The sequence below is a fragment of the Heterodontus francisci genome, chromosome 5 (genome assembly GCF_036365525.1).
Source record: "Heterodontus francisci isolate sHetFra1 chromosome 5, sHetFra1.hap1, whole genome shotgun sequence".
Lineage (NCBI taxonomy): Eukaryota > Metazoa > Chordata > Chondrichthyes > Heterodontiformes > Heterodontidae > Heterodontus > Heterodontus francisci.
In genome coordinates, this window is record NC_090375.1 from 142,732,757 (window position 1) to 142,752,803 (window position 20,047).

The following is a 20,047-nucleotide window of genomic DNA, read 5'->3' on the forward strand; positions in this document are numbered from 1 at the left end:
CAAACTTTGCAAACATTTTCCTGAACAACTAATAGGTTCTTCCTACCGAATGCAGCTTCTGGTACAGGCCACATGCGTTGCATACATATCCACCGTTTGCATTCTTTCGCCAAAGAGACGTCTTTGTGGTCAAGCAATTGGCACAAAAGACTCCGGAGCCTCTTCGTCTCTGCAACAGCAAAAGGTCAAAGGTATATCATGTGATCTGCGAAGTTAGGATAAATCAGCACAAGAGTTTTGTCTCCATTCAGGCAGAAATAACCAAGAAAACAAGTTGCTCACAATAAGGTCACTTTTAATTCTGCTTCATTGCAATAATTGAAACTCATTGCAGTAAAGCAGTGATAGATTAAGCATAGAAACACATAAAAGCATTATGACAGCAATATGCAAATTCTAACAATTAATTTGGTATGTATTTGCAAAATGTTCACTATTTAAGCCAAGCACAACTAATTTTGAATTAACAGGTCATTAAATAAAAAAGTGGCAAAGGGATTTCATCTGAATGCTTTAAGTCTAGGGGGTGAGAGAAGTACTCTTTTTCACCTTTTTATTAACTGGTTGTCAAACCTTTAGCAATTAAGCACCCCAAGAGGCCACACACTTTACAAATACAACAGTTATAACTCTCACATTGTTTTTAATGACAGTTTCTTGAATGTCAGTGACAAGTGGGGACTAAGTATTCCAAGTAGTTTAATAATAATTTCCCATCAAATTACACTTACGGAGTGAACTATTCTGCGAGACGTTAACATATAGATACATAATCAATCTGCAGCTGCTGGCCCTGTTTCAACTTTCATCTTCTGTCCTGCCCGGAACGGAGTTTCAAACTTGATATCCTATTTATCCTTCCACATCTGCAGCATTGAACACCTCTGCCACGACCATACCTCCACTGCTGGACCCCTCACCCATTCCTCCTTGATCATCAGACACGACTTATCCAATGTCCTTCTTGTTCGTGTCACGACCTCCACCTATCATTCCTCTCAAATGATCCAAACTTCACTGCCTGTATTCAGTCAAGCACTAAGACGTGCCAGCCTATTACATCTGTACTTAATGATCTATTATTGGCTCTCAATAGATAAGATTTTAAACAACTACAAATCTACAAATCCCTCCAAGGGCTAAAATTTTCCTGGCCTTGCTCCTCTCTACTTCTGCAGCTTCCAGTCCTTTGACTCTAACCTATCTTGGTGATAAAGCTTTCAGCTATCTTGGCCCTGCTCTCATACTCCCTTCCTAAACCATTCCTCCTCTCTACTTCTCTTCCCACTTTTACAGGCCTTTCCAACCTAGCTTTTGGTCACTTCTCCTGATCCTCCTGCAAAGGCTTGGAATCTATCCTCCTCTATGAAGCAGCTTCAAGTCTTACATAATAAAAGTAAAATACTGCAGGTGCTGGAAATCTGAAATAAAAACAAGAAATGCTGGAAATACTCAGCAGGTCTGGCAGCATCTATGGAGAGAGAAGCAGAGTTAACGTTTCAGGTCAGTGACCCTTCATCAGAACTGACAAATCTTATATCATTGTTAAAGGCAAGGTTTTTACTGTATGACATAGAAGAAAGAACTTGTATTTATATAGCACCTTTCTTAACCTCAGGACATATCAGAGCACGTTACAGCCAATGAAATATTTTTAACTGTAGTTACTGCTGTAATGTAGGAAACATAGCAGCCAATTTGTGCATAGTAAGGTGCCACAAACAGCAAGGTGCTAATGACCAGATAAATCTGTTTTAATTATATTGGTTCAGGTATAAATATTGACCAGGACACCAGGGAGAACTCCCCAGCTCTTCTTTTCATACTACCATGGCATCCTTAATGGCCACCTGAGAGGGCAGATGAAGCCATGATTTAAAATCTCATCTGAAAGAGGGCATTTCCTACAGTGCAGCACTTCCTCACTACTGCATTGAAGTGTCAGGCTTGATTATGTGCTCAAATTTCTGGAGTGGGATTGAACCCACAACCTTCTGATTCAGAGGGCTGAATTTTTCCAGTTCTGTGAAGGCAGGTTAAGAGGCAGCAACAGGAGTAAAGTTGTAAAATAGCGTGTTTGGTCTGCCACCCAATGTATTCCCACCTCAGACTGCTCCTACCAGAGGTGGGGTCAACACAGCAGAGGCTACCCGTCCAGCAGCAGCAGGTATACAAATAGGCCCATTAGTAGGCCAACTGGGAGAAAGGTCATGGCACCAGCAGGATCTTCCTGACAGCGGGCGGGCGGGCGGATGGGCCCCCCCTCCCCGCCAGAAGCTGGAGCCCAACATTTAACCAGAGGCGACATCCCGGCGGCAGGCTGAGGGGTCATCAATGCCTCCTCTCAATCCACCAAGCACAGACCCGCTGGGACGCAACAGCCACAGTCACAGATGCAATGGCCTGACAGTTGTGGCCATGATGGATTTCAATTTTTCACAATGCTGCAGAGAGTGCCTCCATTTTGAGGCAACCTCATGGTCTCCTGCCAGTTTCAGCAGCGCCCACCTCTCCTGGTTCCTGGTGGGGCTGTTAGCCGGACATCGCTGCAAGGCCTTCTATTGGGCCTCCCGCTTCCCGTGTCCACTCACCATCTTTAAATGGACAGGGCTCCCAGAGGGGGCTTCTTAATTCTGGGTTCCTGACCTGGAATTGAGGCCGACATCAGGATTGCGACCAAATCAGGAAAATTTAGCCCAGAGTGTTACCACTGAGACATCATTTACACCCTCTATTTTAACATATTACATAACTGAAGATGATTTGGAAATTTTTGTTAAATTTCACACGCCTACCTTTAAACAAAGTGACGCTTGTTATAAATATTTTATTCAGCATGACAATTCTATACCAAAGAAATTCCAATTTCATGTTATTCTGACATCAGTTATATTACATTGAACATAGATTATAAACCAAGTAGACTAAGCAGAATGACTTGTATAACGCATACTTATTTTTTATTCATTTCTGGGATGTAGGTGCCACTGGCAAGGCCAGCATTTATTGTCCATCCCAAAGGTGGTGGGGAGCAGCCTTCTTGAACCACTGCAGTCTGTGTGGTACAGGTACAACCACAGTGCTTAAAGGGATGGAATTCCAGGATTTTGACCCAGCAACAGAGAAGGAACAGTGACATATTTCCAAATCAAGATGGTGTGCGACTTGGAGGAACTTACTGTGGTGGTGTTCCCATGTGCTTCAGCCCTTGTCCTTCTAGGCAGTAGCAATCACAGGTTTGGAAGGTGCTGTCAAAGAAGCCTTGGTGAGTTGCTGCAGTGCTTCTTGTAGATGGTACAAACTGCACTGATGGTGGAGGGAGTGAATGTTTACTGTGGTGGCTGGGATGGCAATCAAGTGGACTGGTGCTGAGAGTCTTGAGTGTTGCTTGAGCTGCACTCATCCAGATAAGTGGAGAGTATTCCATCACACTCCTGATTTGTGTGGATGGTGGAATGGTTTTTCTGAGTCAGGAGGTGAGTTGCTCACCATAGAATACCCAGTCCCTGACCTGCTCTTGGAGCCACAGTATTTATATAGTAGATATGTATATAATACATATCAAAGCAGTGCTGTAAGATTTTAGTTACTATGAACATATTGCAAGTTTTTTTCACTTTTTATAGGCTTTCATTCCTTTCAACATTCCTGGATTTTAGAGATACAGAACAAGAATGAAACCACTGCACTTTAAATTATATATGTTCGAAATTTGTAGTCTGATCAATTTTTATATACATATGCGAATCAATTATGGCCTCATTCTGTCCTATTTCTGAATTCCAGACCAAGGGAAACATTAATAAAGGTAGTGACATAGTAGAGTAGAACATTGCCTTTTCACTTCTGCAACCCGAGTTCAAGTCCATGCTATAATCACAAGTGAAAATGTCTTCTCTCTGCTGACTGTAAGATGCTAAGTGGAATGAGGTTGGGCAATCTCAACCCAGTCCTAATGAAGAAGGATGGAAGTATAGCCAACAAAGTTACAGGGAAATACAGAAAATGAATGAAAGCTGTACATGCAATGTGGGAACTGAGGAAATTATTAGAATACCTCCATAACTGTAGTACCATTGAAACACTAATAAAAACTTGATCATCAGTATGTATAGAAGGAAGGATTCTTATCTTTGGAAGACTATAATGCACAGCGCCCACTAAGATTTTCTTCTAAGGTATACAACATCTGTTGGATAATGCCAGATAGTGTAGTTCATTTCATGAAAAGTGTAATTTATGATTTAATAAAATATTTCCATAGTTTGTTCAATTAATATAGCTTGTTTTTAGTTTTCTGGACAATTATAGTTTAGCCAGAAGTACAGATGCAAATTGTAATTAATTGCAGGCTCAAGCGCTTTTCTATAACTCTCCAGATCATGTCTCCATTCATCTCCTTTATAAATGCTTCCTTCTATTACCAAGAGAACCAAACCATTTTTAAAAAATTCTTACTAATGTTATTTACAGTTCTAAATGGGTGAAATTAAGTAGACAGTGAAATTTGGTTTCAACTTCAGTGAGAGTCCATTATAACAGTGTTAAATTGATGATAATACAGTGCCTGCACTTAATCAAAACATTAAAAATGTATGAGTAAAAAGCAACATCATCAATTGATGTTCAATATCCTCACATTGTTTTGTAGGTAAGCAATTCTGAGAAATGTGAATGACGATAGCCTAGTACCATTGTATAAATGGAGGCTATTCTGAATTAATTCAGGCCTGAGAACTGCACTCTTTTAAAATTACATACTCTACTGTTTAGAAAGCAGAAATTTGTACAGAAATCTTTGAGAGAATTAGATACATCTTATAATAGTAAAGGGTTACACTCAAAGACTTTCTTTTCATTTCTGTAAATATATTTTAAAAATTAAAACATGTTAATAAACTGTCACAAGATTATAACATTTTAAAATTTAAAATTTTTGTTGAATGTCTTTCTTTACAAATGGAGTATTCCCCAAAAGTAGCCAGGGAGAGTATAATGCTAATTATTGTATTCTGATATATTCAAAGTGGAAGGCTTTTATAGGCATATTTCTGCCTTAAAGACTCGAGCAGTTTCTTGGAACAAAAAAGCACTTGATTCATCTGGCGTTTCACAATGTATTACAGAAAAAAAAAACCTGGTGAGCAGCCAGTTCCCTATAGGGTAATTTTTCCATCCAGATGCAAGTGCCATTGAAGGACTCGTCAGCTAAACTAATTACAATCTCGCATTTGCTGATGCCTGCTCACTCCAACATTCAACATTGTCCATTAATCATTGATACAAGGAAAATGAATGTAGCCAAAAGCAATGAGTACTGGTAGACTGCACAGCTATAAAACTTGAAATGACTGTAATAATTTAACTTGATTCTAGAAATATTTTCAGTTAGCAATAAACAGCTGAAACGTCAGTCTCACAATTACCCTTCAAAACAAGAATACTTCTCCCTTCCCACTGTCTGCTTGCGCCACTCCCCCACCAGTCCCTCATCCCATTATTGTAATTGCTTGCGCCACCACTGGTCACTTTGGGTAATGTGAAAAAGTCAAGATTTTCATGGAAATAAATTGTAAGGTTTAATTAGAATTACAATGCAATGCGTTTGTAACTTTTAAATAGAAAAATTACCAGATCCTGTTACCGGCACAGTAATTATTAATCTAACAAATGATTGCCATGACAAAGTGCATTTCCTCAAGCTTTAGTTCATGCTCACAAACAATTGTCGGGAAAATAAATTTTCTTGACTGTACCGTGGAGGGCTGTGCTCTCTCTCCTCCCTCCTTTAGCAGAAAGAATGTAGCCAATAAAACTCCAACAGATCTAATTACACCCTTTGTGATAGCAACCAGCCAAAACAAAATTAGTGCATCACATGCAACAATATTAGCTACTGCGTAGTCACTTGTTGAAACGTATTAAGACTGAGGATACTAACCTTTCATTCACAATGTCTGTAATGCATAATTTGCTCTCGCCATAGTCCTAAAGGACCATAGGCATCTTTCCCCATTAGAGGGACAGTTGATGATGTAAAGCTCGAGGGTCACCACTCCTCAAGCATGGGGCAAGGCAAGGAAGCAGGCCTCCATGAACTACCATAGCTGGTATGGGGATTGAATTCGCACTGTTAACATCTTTCTTCAGCATACACTAGCCATCTAGTCAACTGGCATAACAGTTATCGAACAAATATGTCACACAGGAAATATTTAAATTGTTCCCTTTGTGTGAATCAGCAATCATTATTGTGGAACAAGTTGGAAGAAATATTTTTTATGCTCATGGTAATAAAATTAACTGCTTTGTGATGTTATTCATGACGTCAAAGACAAGTGTCAAAGTTATTTGATTTTTTCTAACAATAATCTAATAATCTTGGCAGTGCAGAACTAACTTTCCTTCTGAGCCTGGTTTTGAAAAAAAATACAGGATTTGGTTTTAACAGAACGGCTTTGTGTGGCTTGCATCCTACACACTGTTGGATAATTTAGTCAAGTACTTGGAGGGAAAATGCAATAATTTCTAATTGTACAGAAGTAAGAGTCTCAGGAGTGATTAGACCAGCTAAGTGAGGTAATAGGTTATCCCCATCAAATACCTCATGTATGTGACTTCCTGTTTAATTACCAACTTGTTCTGCATCACCATCTGCAAAAACTAATACATATCTTGTTCTGCCAGTTTCTGCTTTTGCAGTTTTGTTAGCTGGCTGCAGCTGCTGTAGAAGAAAGCACCAATTGTCTTTGTTTTCCCCATGTGCAAGCTCATTTTTCTCCCTGCTACTAACATCATTTCAAGATACAGCATTGTCTTTACTGGGGTGCACAGCAAAGGAATGGTATTCTACTCAATCTGACTCTGTCATTTCTTCCAATGTTATTTCATGTCCAGCATGAGCAAAATGGTATTCTGTGTCTGCTACAGTCCAGCTTATATTATGCATTGACACCAGTGATGTCTGACTCACCAATTTCAGACAGAGGCTGTTGAGCAGACCTGCCCACTCTCCAAATAGTCTTTACATGAGTTCTGATATTGTCTGATTTAAATACTGTTCCCAAAAGAAAATATCAAGACATACTGAAGTGACTGTTGTAAAACATCTGGCTACAATATTGGATATCAGTTTCCAGCCACTGAGTCCTTTCACCTGGGAATGGTTTGTGAATGATTCACTCACCTAATTTTTCCCCTTAAAGCACATATCTTTGCATTTTGCATTACAGCATGGTTTGTTGAAATGTCTTTAAGATATGAATAGATGTCAGATGTCATGTCAAATGTCAGATGTTCAGACTCCAGATGTTTTAATGCCCAGACTTCTCTACACTAGTTTTAACATTAATTATACAAGATTATTGTACATTGCAGTTCCATAGTTTATAGAAACATTTTTTAAAAATCTCAAAAAGTTATGCTAACAAACTGTCATTCTGTGATACTTTTGTTAGATTTTAATGCAATGTATTTTCATTGGATTTAAATTTCACAAGCTTATTATTGCCCTTAATGCGTTTCAATTTTGTTAAGTTGCTAATGGAAGCAGTGCCAGTAACAGGAAAAAAATAAAATTGGTCAATTCTTGCTCTGTGATCTTAGCTAGAACAGCAATTGTAAGGAAAGTGGCAAAGAAAAATCTGCCAGTGCTTCTATTCCTGACTTATATCCAGGGACCCAGCAAAAACTATTATCTTCACAAGGAGCAGGGAATTGGAGGTGCGTGTTTGAGAGAGATATTATATGGAAAGGTAAAAGCAAAATACCGCAGATGCTGGAAATCTGAAATAAAAACAGAAAGTGCTGGAAATACTCCAGGTCTGCCAGCAGCTGTGGAGAGAGAAGCAGAGTTAACGTTTCAGGTCAGTGACCTTCTATGGAAAGGTGTCTCATTTGCAAAATCCAGGATAATTCAAAGCTTTCACAAATATATTGGGTTAGAGCATTGTGCGTTAGTGTCAATCTGTTAAACTTCCTGTTATATACACTATAACAATCTTCCTTTAAACTGCTTTGTCCTTATATATTAAAATTCCCATTACTCTTGTTTCTTCTAAATATAAAGTCTTTTTTTTAAAACTCGAGGTAAGAGATATTGTTGCTGGAGAATAAAGTAGCATAGGCATGGCACAGCCAGACAGAGATAACCATTGCACTTGCTGGGCTGGATTTTGTTGAGTTCCCAGCATGGGCTCCATGGTGGGCATGCCGGAAGATCGGAGCGGCAGTGACTACCACAGATCCTGACGCCAGGAATGTCAGGCCCGACGTTCCCGATGGTGGGGAATCTCCGTGGTGGCACATCTGCCACTCTGTGGTGGGACCTGGATTTTAATATTAAAATCACCTATTTAAATATATTTAAATGGAAGCCGGAGTGAGCTTAGCAACAGTTCTGGATCTTCTGAACAATCTGTGGCATTCCCCCGTGCCTTCACTTTCCCATCCAGGGAAAGCTGGTGCCACAAAGGGAAAGAGGGGAACTCTGCATTTGTAGTGTAGTTGTGGGGGGGGGGGGGGAGCGGGGGGAGGGTTGAACACTGCACTTAGGTCAGTTGTGGGGGGTGAGAGCGGTCAACTCTACACTTAGTGCATTTGGGATGGAAAAGAGGTAATCAGGATTTCTCTGGTGTAGTTGGAGGAGTCAAACTTTATTTTTTGTTGAGTTGTGGGAGTGCGAGGGGGGGGTTCAACTTTCATCTGTTAACAAAGGCCTGGAAGCCCTTTAACAATATGCCAGCACCTGTGCAGAAACAGGTGACGCCGAGGCTGCCTCCACCACGTGATTGGTGGGGGGGGGGGGGGGGCCGCCACCCTGCATATTATAATGAGCCGCCACGTGCTAGATCACAGCAGCATGGCAGCTCGCATCCATTTTTTTTGCCCGCCGCAAGAAAACAAAATCCAGCCCGCTGTTTCCTGCGATTCATCAACTCTAATATGGGCCATCACATGCATACTCTCAACCACTCTCTTCAACACCATCAACTCAATGCACATAACAGTCCTGATGCTCAGTCCCGCATTATGCTTTGTCTCAATCGGTGCTTTAATATAAAATAGCTTTCCTTTCCCTAACTAATGACCAGAAACTCGAATGACTCATGGATGCCAGGCAATCCATATGATCTCTCTTCCCCTTCACTTTACTCTGACCAACTCTTTCCTAATTTCATCCATTGCCACATTTTTACTATACCCACTGACTATTTCCTTTATGATCTTTAATGATCAGTCCTCAGGCAAGGTAACCTTCATACCCATTTTAATGAATTCCACATTCAACATAATGCTAAGCTCTTTTGCCATGTCCACCTTCATGTTTTTGGGTTTCTGCTCCCCCCAGCCCAAATACAAACCCATCTCCAGATCCTCATGAAACCCTCCTGCTTTGGCCTTTTGCTCTCTGGCTAGCTTTCCATTGAGAACTGCAGCCATTTCAGTTCTTCCACTCCCCTTACTCGTTCTCTGCGCTCCCCTTACTCACTCGATCTTGCTGTAAACTTGAAACGGTGTTTTTTTAAAAATTTGTTTCATGGAATGTGGGCATCACTGGCAACAGCACCATTTAATGCCCATCTCTAACTGCCCTCAAGAAGGTGGTTGTGAGCCAGTCTAACCTAACATTATCAAACCTGCTAACAAAAGGGGGTACTGTAGTTTATGATGGCAGAACTTCTGCCTGGCAGAGACAGAATGCTCACACTCTGAAGACTCCTCCTATCTCCCTCTAGACCAGGACCTTACCACCAAACACCAACTCCTTATTTTGCAGACTATTGATCTCACCTAGTCCAGTGATCCTCCCCACATTGTCTCCAACCTGCTAGTTCCTCAACCTCACAGAACCTATTCCTACCTCCTCCTCAAAATACATAAATAAGACTGCCCTGATAGATCGATTGTTCATCGTGCTCCTGTCCCACCAAACTCCCATTCAGTCTCTACCCATCTACATCAATGATTTTGCTTTTGTGCCTCCACGTTGGGACGAACAGATGGTCTTGTGAACCAATACCGTGAATGATATACTACTTCTAATTCAAAGGAGAAAAGTTTCTGGGGATAGTTGGTAATACAGCTATAGCCATAAACTTGTCCAATGGTAATCACCAGGAAATTAAGTCAATCAGGTCTAGGATTTGTGGGTTGCAATCTGGCCCCCAGTGTGGAAGCCTTCAATCCTATTTAATATTAGTGTGGTTTAAAAAAAACAAAAATACTCAAAATTCCACCTGAATTCAGAATTACTGTTTTGGAAATATTAAAAAATCTCTTGGAATTTGATTACCATGTACAATGAAAATCAAATAATTATGCAGTTCCTATTCTATGGGAATTGCACTTACACACAGTCAAAAAAAGAAAAAGCGGTAGGCCATAACTGTTAGACGTCTAACCTTTCAGCGCAATACTTTGTAAGTCCTCAGGTATCAAACAGCAGTTATTACAGGTTGCAAGCATGATAAGTTATAATCTATAGCGACCCCATGCTGAAGGTCTGAAAACAAAATCTCAATTCAAACAGCTGGGCAAAAGAGGCACTTTCCTGTGAATTTTGAGATGATTACCTTAAAATAATCCTCCAATCACAGTCCAATGACTGCTGCTGGAGGGATATGTATGTGATTGGCAAATAAGGGCAGGATTGGGCTTTTGCTCTGATCTATATTGAATTAAGTGACAACAGTCAGGCTGGCAGAAAATATGGAAATGGAAAATATATGGTCAACTGTAATTTTTTCCTCAAGCCAAGAACTCCCTTATCTGCCCCATTACATATGGGTATAAGAGACCACATTGACACTGTAGCCTACTTCCTACTCAATGGCTCGGAGAGGAAGGTTCTCCTCTGTCCCAAAATTTAAGATCTTTCTCTAATATACCTCCGCCTTCAGTAACACATCCACTGGATTCTCCGTTCTGGCACTTGAGCCATGGTGACATGCCATCTTCTCCCCAAAAGTTAGTCACAACAATTATCTGAAATCATAGAAACTGCAGTCCTTTAAATGCTGCTGCACTCATTACATTCTGCCCCTTTGCTACATTATAACAGTGACTACCCTTCACAAAGTATTTAATTGGCTGTAAAGCACTTTGCTGTGTCATAGAGTCATAAGAGTCATTTACAGCACAGAAGGAGGCCATTCAGCCCATTGAATCCATGCCAGCTCTCCACGGAGCAATCCAGTCAGTCCCACTCCCCCGCTCAATCCTCGTAGCCCTGCAAGCTTATTTCCTTCAAGTGGTCATCCAATTTCTTTTTGTGGACTTGACCACTGCATATAAATGCAAGTTTTCTCTCTTTACAGCTGCAGCATGTGCAAGTGTACAATACGCAGAATGTATATTACAGTTACATTAATTACAAGACTCAGCTCCAGATTTCTATCCAGTGATCCCTGCTGGAAGAACAGGTGTGAATGTCAGACCAAGGCAGGATTAAAGTAGTCTGTGATGCCCCATGGTCCAATAAAATGCCAACCCTCAATGCCTAGCTTAGACACGATTAATCACCTCTTGGGTGAACAAATAGATGGTGACCGAGTCCAAAACTGAACTGAGGGGACAGAATAAAAGCAGGGCAAAGCTAGATTTTGACATTTGCTTTGCTGATCTGGAAGGTTGGCTGAAGGCTTTATTAATGTCTTCACATCATAAACACAGAAGTGGAAGGGAAGAATTCCATTTTTAAAATCTGACTGAGTGTCCAGTTTACACTTTAGATATTTTCCGACACACAATTGAAAACCAGATGGCTGGAGCTGGGTAGTGCTGTGGGTTAGATGTTGGTCTTTCACCTTTGAGACAGGAGATCAGATCCAGGTCAGACTGATGGAGTAACAGCTGCAGAGTTCATATGTGGAATGGATTTGGGCAGACTTCACTTAGTTACTAGTGGTCACGGGCCTACAAGTAAAGCTGGACCTATTTCAGCATTTTTTTTTTTAAGAACATTACAGCGCAGTACAGGCCCTTCGGCCCTCGATGTTGCGCCGACCTGTGAAACCATCTGACCTACACTATTCCACTTTCATCCATATGTCTATCCAATGACCACTTAAATGCCCTTAAAGTTGGCGAATCTACTACTGTTGCAGGCAGGGCGTTCCACGCCCCTACTACTCTCTGAGTAAAGAAACTACCTCTAACATCTGTCCTATATCTATCACCCCTCAACTTGAAGCTATGTCCCCTCGTGTTTGCGAGCATTAACTGGGAAAGATGCTTAAAGATGCTTGATTTAAGCAGTGAAAATTTCTACACTGGTGTATGAGGAGTTGGAGCAGCTGCACATTGTTGGGGCAGACTGAGGAGAGCTTTGCTGTACTTGACCTAGTGGGTACTAGAAGCCTGAAATGAAAGTTGTTTTATTCCCCAGAACTGGCATCCTTACAATGGGCGCAAAAAGAAATTAGGAACTACCTAGTCCAATACCAGACAGGTGGCAATCCCACAAGGAGCCATATATCCTGTAATATCTTCTGAGAAGAAGGGAATGCAAAAAACTGGTCAGAAACACAGCACTTGTTTATAACAAGAAAGATCTACCAGCTAAATACTGAAGATTCGTTAATGAAACCATGCTGGAGAAAGTGAACAGGAGATTTCTGTACCATCCTTAAGTAAGTTCAGTTACTAGATTTCACAGCCAATGATACAGTTCTTATTTTAAACTGTAAAGGCAGTGATAGACAGAGAAATGGATAACACATGGACTGAAGAGATTGTTTCCAGCACTAACAATATTCACTTAAAGAACATCTATAATTACTGTGGCCACATTTCCATATCCTGAATCCCAACGTCAACTCGGGGGGGAAAAAACGAAAAGAAATCCTTTAAATTAATAAAAAATAATTTACCACTGATACTCATTATGAATTCAATTTCAGCTTAGAGGGAACTGGTTGCCCTGAATGCTTTGTGACAAATTCAATAACTAGTCTGCTTCCAATTATAGATTACCAGCTCTGGTACTGAAGGAAGTCCCTAGCTGATTAAAGATTGACATGCTAAAATTGTGCTACTATACAGATACAAAAGTATTTACAAAACATTTTTCATTAGCCTGAGCCACTGACCTCTCCTAATTAGTTGAGTGCCACATCATTCAGCACTTGTATATAACTTACATATATTTAGTTGTAAAGTCTTTTTTGAGAGACTTTAAATTTAAAAATGAGGAAGCTTTTTTTTTTAAAAAAAAGCATGCTTTAATTTCTCATTCCCTCCCCACCACCAACCCCCCGTCCTCTCACCGACCCTAGTCTTTGCCCCCTTTTTTAAAACCATTGCTCAAACTGTTAATATTTTTCATAGAGATGATCGTTCCAAGTTTTATATCAGACCATTCTTGTTACTGCTTCCCTCTATTTTTTCCAAGTTTCTAATGAACTGTTGGATTTTGAAGTGTTTCAAGTGTAATTTGTGAATTTTTATATTGCTTATATATACAGAGTATACATATATATTTTTAAGCAGTCTGGGTAATTAATGTTATAACAAAGCTCTTGTAATGGGTTACATGTGCTCTAATTTAGCTGTGGCACATAATCTGAAAGACTATGAAATGGCTTCCTCATTACTGAAATAACAAAATGGATATAGCTGCAGAAATGTCATGTGAGAGACTTTTGGGGTAGAGATTGGTGTGAAGTACGCTTGTTTTACCTAGTTAATAATGGAACAGCATTCACCCAATCTGCACAACCATTGGCTCTACTGTTAAATTTGTGCAGCCCATTGAGCATCTTGAGCATAATGCCAATTAAAGGGCCCCTCTTCATAATTAGTCAGTGATGAGGAGGGGGTAGGTGGCAGTGCTGCTCCACATGAAATTCTTCAACAGCTCCTACAGCCCCCAACTACAGGCAAAGTTTTAAAAAAAAAGTTTTTATAAAAACTCTTCCTTTAAATCCAGGAGGAGGAGGAGGTGTTTTCCCTCAACTCCACAGGTAGCATGATTTCCCCCTACCCCCTCATGCCCTGTAACCTGCTCCAATCCTCCTCTTGGGTCTTACCAGAGAGTCACTTCCAGCATCGTGGGGCCCAACATTGATACCAGCTTCCCCAGCAAACTGCCCGTCATTTTAATTTAAATTCCTAACCAGTTGTGTTTTAATATTTATTTTAAAGAGGAAAGCCTAACTTTAGTGATTAGCTGATCTTCTGTCGCGTTGTTAGGAGAAATCTGATGATATGCTGTTTTAAAAGGAATGAAGCATTACACACACGGTACACATTGTTATTTTGGTATTAAACTGAAGCTGGGATTAACCCCAAAACTAATTGCTGTTAATTAGACATTAGGCGAGGTCCGAGTTTTATTGCTTTTCAAGGTCACAGGTCAGAACTCTAGATGTCTTTACGCAAAATCAGCATTTGTAGACATGTGGCTCCTGTCTCAGTTAAACTATTTTCAATTCCCGAAGGACGTTATTAATACATTACAAACGACCACCTTTGTTTTCTTTTCTCTTTTTTAAAGTGTGACAGAAAGGAAAGGAAAGGCATGATATCTGGACAAATTTTATCAATTGGACGTTTCATTTATTCTTATTAAAAATGAGGAGAGCTGATGTGTTTTCGCTCTCTTGGCAGAAATTTTCATTTTTAAAAAAACAAATATGGATTTTCTCCCTCTGTTCCAGTTTCCTCCCTATCTCTCCTGAAGGTAATGACTCTTGCTGGAGTATGGTTCCTCAGGTGTGATAGCCCTCCAAAACCTCACCCAAGTGGTTACTCCGCATGAGAGTCTGGGTAGTCTCCCTATCTCTGTAATCGCCTTCTGCCCTCCAACCCTCAGATGTTTGAGTGCCTCTTGAGCATCCCCAATTTTAATTGCTCCATCATTGGTGGCTGTGCCTTCAGCTGCCAAGGCCCTCAGCTCTGGAATTCCCTCTCCAAACCTCTCCACCCTTCCATCTCTCTTTCCTCCTTTAAGATGCTCCTTAAACCCGAGCTCTGTGACCAATTCCTGCTTTAATATCTCCTCGTGCAGCTTTTTGCCAAATTTTGTTTGATAATGCTCCCGTAAGGCTCCTTGGGACATTTAACTATGTTAAAAGAGCTATATAAATACAAGTTGTTGTTGTTGAGGTCATCACAGCTGAGCCCAATCTTGTTTACTAATGTCTACATTCTAGTAGGTGTAACTGGATTGAACTAGGGGAAGAGGAAGCGTTGCTACACTCTTCAGACCAGGCCACAGAGGCCAATAACTGTACCCTACCTGCTGTCCTCGCTGAAATTGGTGACTGAGGATCAAACCTCAGCCTGAATGGCTGAGCACTAAATCATATGGTACATTTAGATAGCAATTAAAGGAATGGCTGAAATGTTTAATCGATATTTTACCTCCATTTTGGTTTTTTTTTACTCAGAAAGGTGAAGCCAAGACTGCAGGATTACGAGAGGAGAAATTAGTAATTAATAGATTTAATATTAGAAAGGAAACTACATTAAACAGCAAGAAACTAGGCCCAGAGGGAGTTTAATCAAATATCAGATGTACTACCAGAATTTTCCAGAAACCTTTGGAAAAAGATACTAAACTAAAAGGGTAGAGGGTGGTGAATGTCACGTCCCTGATTAAAAAATGGGAAAGAGATAGTAGGTAACTACAGAACAGTTAGCCTCATGTCCATAATAGGATAACTGCTAGCCTATAATAAGGGATAACATTGGTGAATGCAAAGAAGGTCTGGACTAATCAGGGACAGTCAACAAGGACATGCTTATGAAGAACTGGTGATACTCAAATAATTTAATCAAATTCTTTCTGGAAATGACCAAATAGTCAAAGGGAACACAGTAAATGTAGCATACTGGATTTGATGAAGTGCAACACAGAAACTTATTACTAAAATTAAGGCCCATGACAATAAACTGATAAATTTGTTAGAGTTATTCAAAATCATGAAGGGTTTGGATAGAGTAGATAGAGAGAAACTGTTCCCATTGGTGGAACGATCGAGAAGCAGAGGGCACAGATTTAATACAACCGGCAAAAGAAGTAATGGTGAAACGAGGAGAAACTTTTTCATGCAGCAAGTGGTTCGGATCTGGAATGCACTGCCTGCGTGCGTGGTGGAGGCAGGTTCAATCGAGGCATTCAAGAGGGAATTGGATATTTATCTGAAAAGGAAGAATGTGCAGGGCTATGGGGAGAAGGTGGGGGAGTAACACTAGGTGAATTGCTCCTTCAGAAAGCCAGCACAGACAACGGGCTGAATGGCCTCCTTCTGTGCTGTAACCATTCTACGATTCTATGATAAAGCAATTGCTAAAGGATAAAATGCAAAACATCAGAATTTAAAAAAAATTTCCCATACTGACCAAATGTTTCTTAGAGCATGAAGGGTTGGTGTTGAAATCTTGGTAGTTCGCCAGATATATGAAATGATTTGAATTTGGGAATAGAAGGAATATCGATATTTTTCAATGAAGTGATAAACTGTGAGGAAGAATGTGCAATACTGCAGGATATTGAGAGATTGTTAAATGGGCAGACACGTGGCAAAATACAGTTCAATATATTTTGAGGATAAAAGGAATGGAAACATACCCTAAATGGTTAAACTCTTTATGCAGTGTTGAAAGAGAGATCCAAGAAGGCAAATACAGAAATTTTTAAATGCAAGATTTCAAAAGGAAGATGCCAATAAAGATAAGAGATAGCATTCCAGGCTTGATATAAATAGCTATTGAATACTAAAACTAGGATCTAATGATAAATAGATGCAAGCCATTCTGGAGATTATTAGAGAGCCTTGTACAATTTTGGCTCACAATATCAAAGATGTTAGAGCCATAAAAAAGATGCAATGAGGATTCACTTGCATATCAGGAATGAGGGAATTGTAAATATGAGGAGACACTTGAAAAAATTAAGGCTGTATTTGTGAAATCAGGTTAGTGGTGGCAGGGGTCTGATAGATGTGTTCAAAATTATGAAAGTACTGGCGAGAGTAAATAGTGAAAGATCATTTGCATGATTTCTTTAAAGATAAAAACCTGAAAAAGAAAAATATTAGAATATAGGGAAAAGGAAAGATACAGCATTGAAGTGGATAATTCCAGGGTGGAGTTAGCAGTAACACAGGAAGAGGCAGGGTGGACCAAACAGCCTCTTTTTGTGTTCAGATTTTTATAAAGTTATGGTTTATCCACTAAGCTAACTATGAAGATCTATATAATGAAAAAACAAAGAGCCGGCACAGACATGAAGGGCCGAATGACCTCCTTCTGTGCTGTAATCATTCCATGATTCTATGAAATTCAGTTTTAATCCAATCTTTCTCCCACTACTTTCAGGTAAATGAGATTATAGACTGAAATTTCCTTCCAGTTGGGCCCACTCCACCACTGTTACTTCACCAATGGTACAAAGCTCTGAGAAAATGTCAGACCCATGCCAAATTAATACACCTCACGTTAACTGGAAAATATGGAGAAGTAGCAGATAACCAGGAAACTTGCAACTGCAATTCTCTCAACCTTTCCATGTGGGTTAGTGCAAATGTAATTCTTCATTAATTTAAACAAAAGGGCCTGAATTTTATTCGAGTGCCATGATCTGCTGAATACTGCGCCCTTTGAACTCGGCGGCATGACCAAATTCAGCTGTGGCCGAGGAGCACCTGCGATATTATGCGTGGGGGCTCATTTAAATAGAGGGGGTGGGGAGGTTGCCCCTGGTGATGTAGAGGGGGTGGCTGCCAGGTCCCCGGCAACGGCATCCAGCGCCAACGCGCAAGCGCCATTTTTAAAGGGCTTTAGGCCCTGGGCAGAAATTTAAATTTTTAAAGGGACCAGGTATTTAATTTTTAATAAAAACAGTAAATTTCAAATGAAAGCACCACTTCCACCCCACCAATGATCACACAATAAATTTATTTCCCTCTCCCCGACAAAAACCATTCTTGACATTCCCGAACTTTAAACCCCAAACTTAGCACTTTTTGCCCTTCAGCCCCTTCCCACCAACCCCACAGCCAATGAAAAATGTTTTGTACGCTCTTCCACCCCCTTCGGCCCTGAAAATTTTATTCCTCCCCCCTCCCCACCAGGTTCTTGCCTCCGGAACTCCGTATGGCGTTCTGAAGGTGCACAAGCTGCGTTCGGAGTCGGTAAAATCGACGTGGGACGTCCGCCACCTGCAGTTAAGTTTGTTAGCATCTAAATTGGGCTCATTTGAATATGCAGATGAAGGGCCCGCTGCCAGGAGGCAAGGGGCTGGGGGGTGCGTTGCACCGAGGTCCCCCCACTGCCGGTAATATGCAGTGGGCCCTTCTCAACGCCGTGGGTCGAGGTGGGCCTGTCCCCGCAAAGTTTTACTTTACTCTAAAATTCAACCCAAGGTCTTTGATCTTTTCCTTCGGTCAGATATATAATTGTATTTGCAGTTTGTTAATAGTAAAATTGCAGTATCAGCACATCTTCTAAAGGCACAATGCTCCTTTAAACATTATGAATAATTCTGTTCTTTTAACAAGTGTGGGTGTGGGCACTGACACATTATGGCTTGAGGCACAAGAGTTATTCCAAATGAACCACCAGAAATATATTAAACAATCAATTTAAATGGACCAGTAATACAAAAGTGAAATACTGCAGATGCTGGAAATCTGAAATATAAACAGGAAATGTTGGAAACACTCAGCAGGTCTGGCAACATCTGGGAAGAGAGAGAGAGAGAGAGAAAGAGAGTTAATGTTTCAGGTGGATGCTTTCCTCTTCACAGAAACAGCCAGACCTGCTGAGTATTTCCAGCATGTTCTGTTTTTAATTTAAATGGACATTTTCAATGTTAAAGACAATTCAAGGGAGGGAGGAAAGAAACAACCTTGCATCCTTCATGCAAATATTGCAAACGTTTGCTCAGAAATCAGGGGAGGGAAGAGATTCATGAAAAAAAAATCAAGCATCCAATCTCAACTTTTGTCATACAAATGCAGCATTGGGAAAGAAGGGAAAGAAGGGGTTTTGTGCAGGGTAAAGGGGGGAAAAAACTGGGAAAGGAGGGGTGCGGAACAAGGAGGCATGGTCAAGATATTACCATTTCTTTATTTCAACAGACTATTTTCATGAGGTTTTGCAAGTTACATCATAAAAAAAAAGACTTGCATTTATATAGTGCCTTTCACCACCTCACGACATCCCAAAGTGCTTTGTAGCCAATGAACTACCTTGGAAGTGCAGTCACTGCTGTAATATATTTTTCCTACACCTGCAGTTATCTTGTTTTCATGGCGATGCAAAATGATGTTCAATGCTTAACAGTGCGAAAATGGTAGCTAGACTCAGGAGTCACGTCAGCCACCTGGCTCCTGACTGCACTAAAGTGAGAGTTGCGAGACGACCTCTCTCTTACAATTAATCGTTATCCACCAAGCAACAGAGCTTTGAGATTGCATAGAGATATATGCATGGCTCTCCTTTGCTGTAAAATTCAGCAGGCCCTAACACCAACAGTATAACAGTCGCAACTGCCAGCTGCACGTTACACAGGTTAGTAATGTGTAAAGAAAAATTGAATGAACAAGTTTACATTCATATAGCACCTTTCATGACATCAGGTCATCCGAAAATGCTTCACAGCCAATTAAGTACTTTTAAAATGTAGTTACTGTTGTAATGTTGGCAAACTTGGCAGTTAATTTGCATACAGCTAGGTCCTATCAACAGCAATGAGATTAATGACCAGATGATCTGGGGTTCATTTGGCGGGGTTGGGTAAGGGATAAATATTGGCCAGGACATCAGAAGAATTCCCTTCTTCTTTAAAACATCCCATGAGTTCTTTTGCATCCATCTGAGAGGACAGATGGATCTTCAGTTCATCTGGAAGACACTATATATGATGGTGCAATACTCCCTTTGAGCTGCTCTGAGGTGTTAACCTAGATTATGTCTCAAGGCTCTGGAGACAAGTGTGCTAACACTGAGCCAACCCTGCAAGTATGCATGTTTTGTGTTCTAGATTAGATTAGAGATACAGCACTGAGTCTGTGCCGAACATCAACCACCCATTTAT

The 20,047-nt window shown here is 40.5% G+C and overlaps 1 protein-coding gene across 8 annotated transcripts in view; it reads right to left on the bottom strand.

Moving 5' to 3' along the window:
- Window positions 1–20,047, bottom strand: part of trps1 (trichorhinophalangeal syndrome I) — a 224,228-nt gene that overhangs the window by 17,943 nt on the left and 186,238 nt on the right. For all 8 annotated transcript variants that reach the window (XM_068032172.1, XM_068032171.1, XM_068032168.1 and 5 more), the window contains exon 5: window positions 47–169. In XM_068032172.1, coding sequence (XP_067888273.1) covers window positions 47–169 — 123 coding nt within the window. The remainder of the gene's footprint in view (window positions 1–46; window positions 170–20,047) is intronic.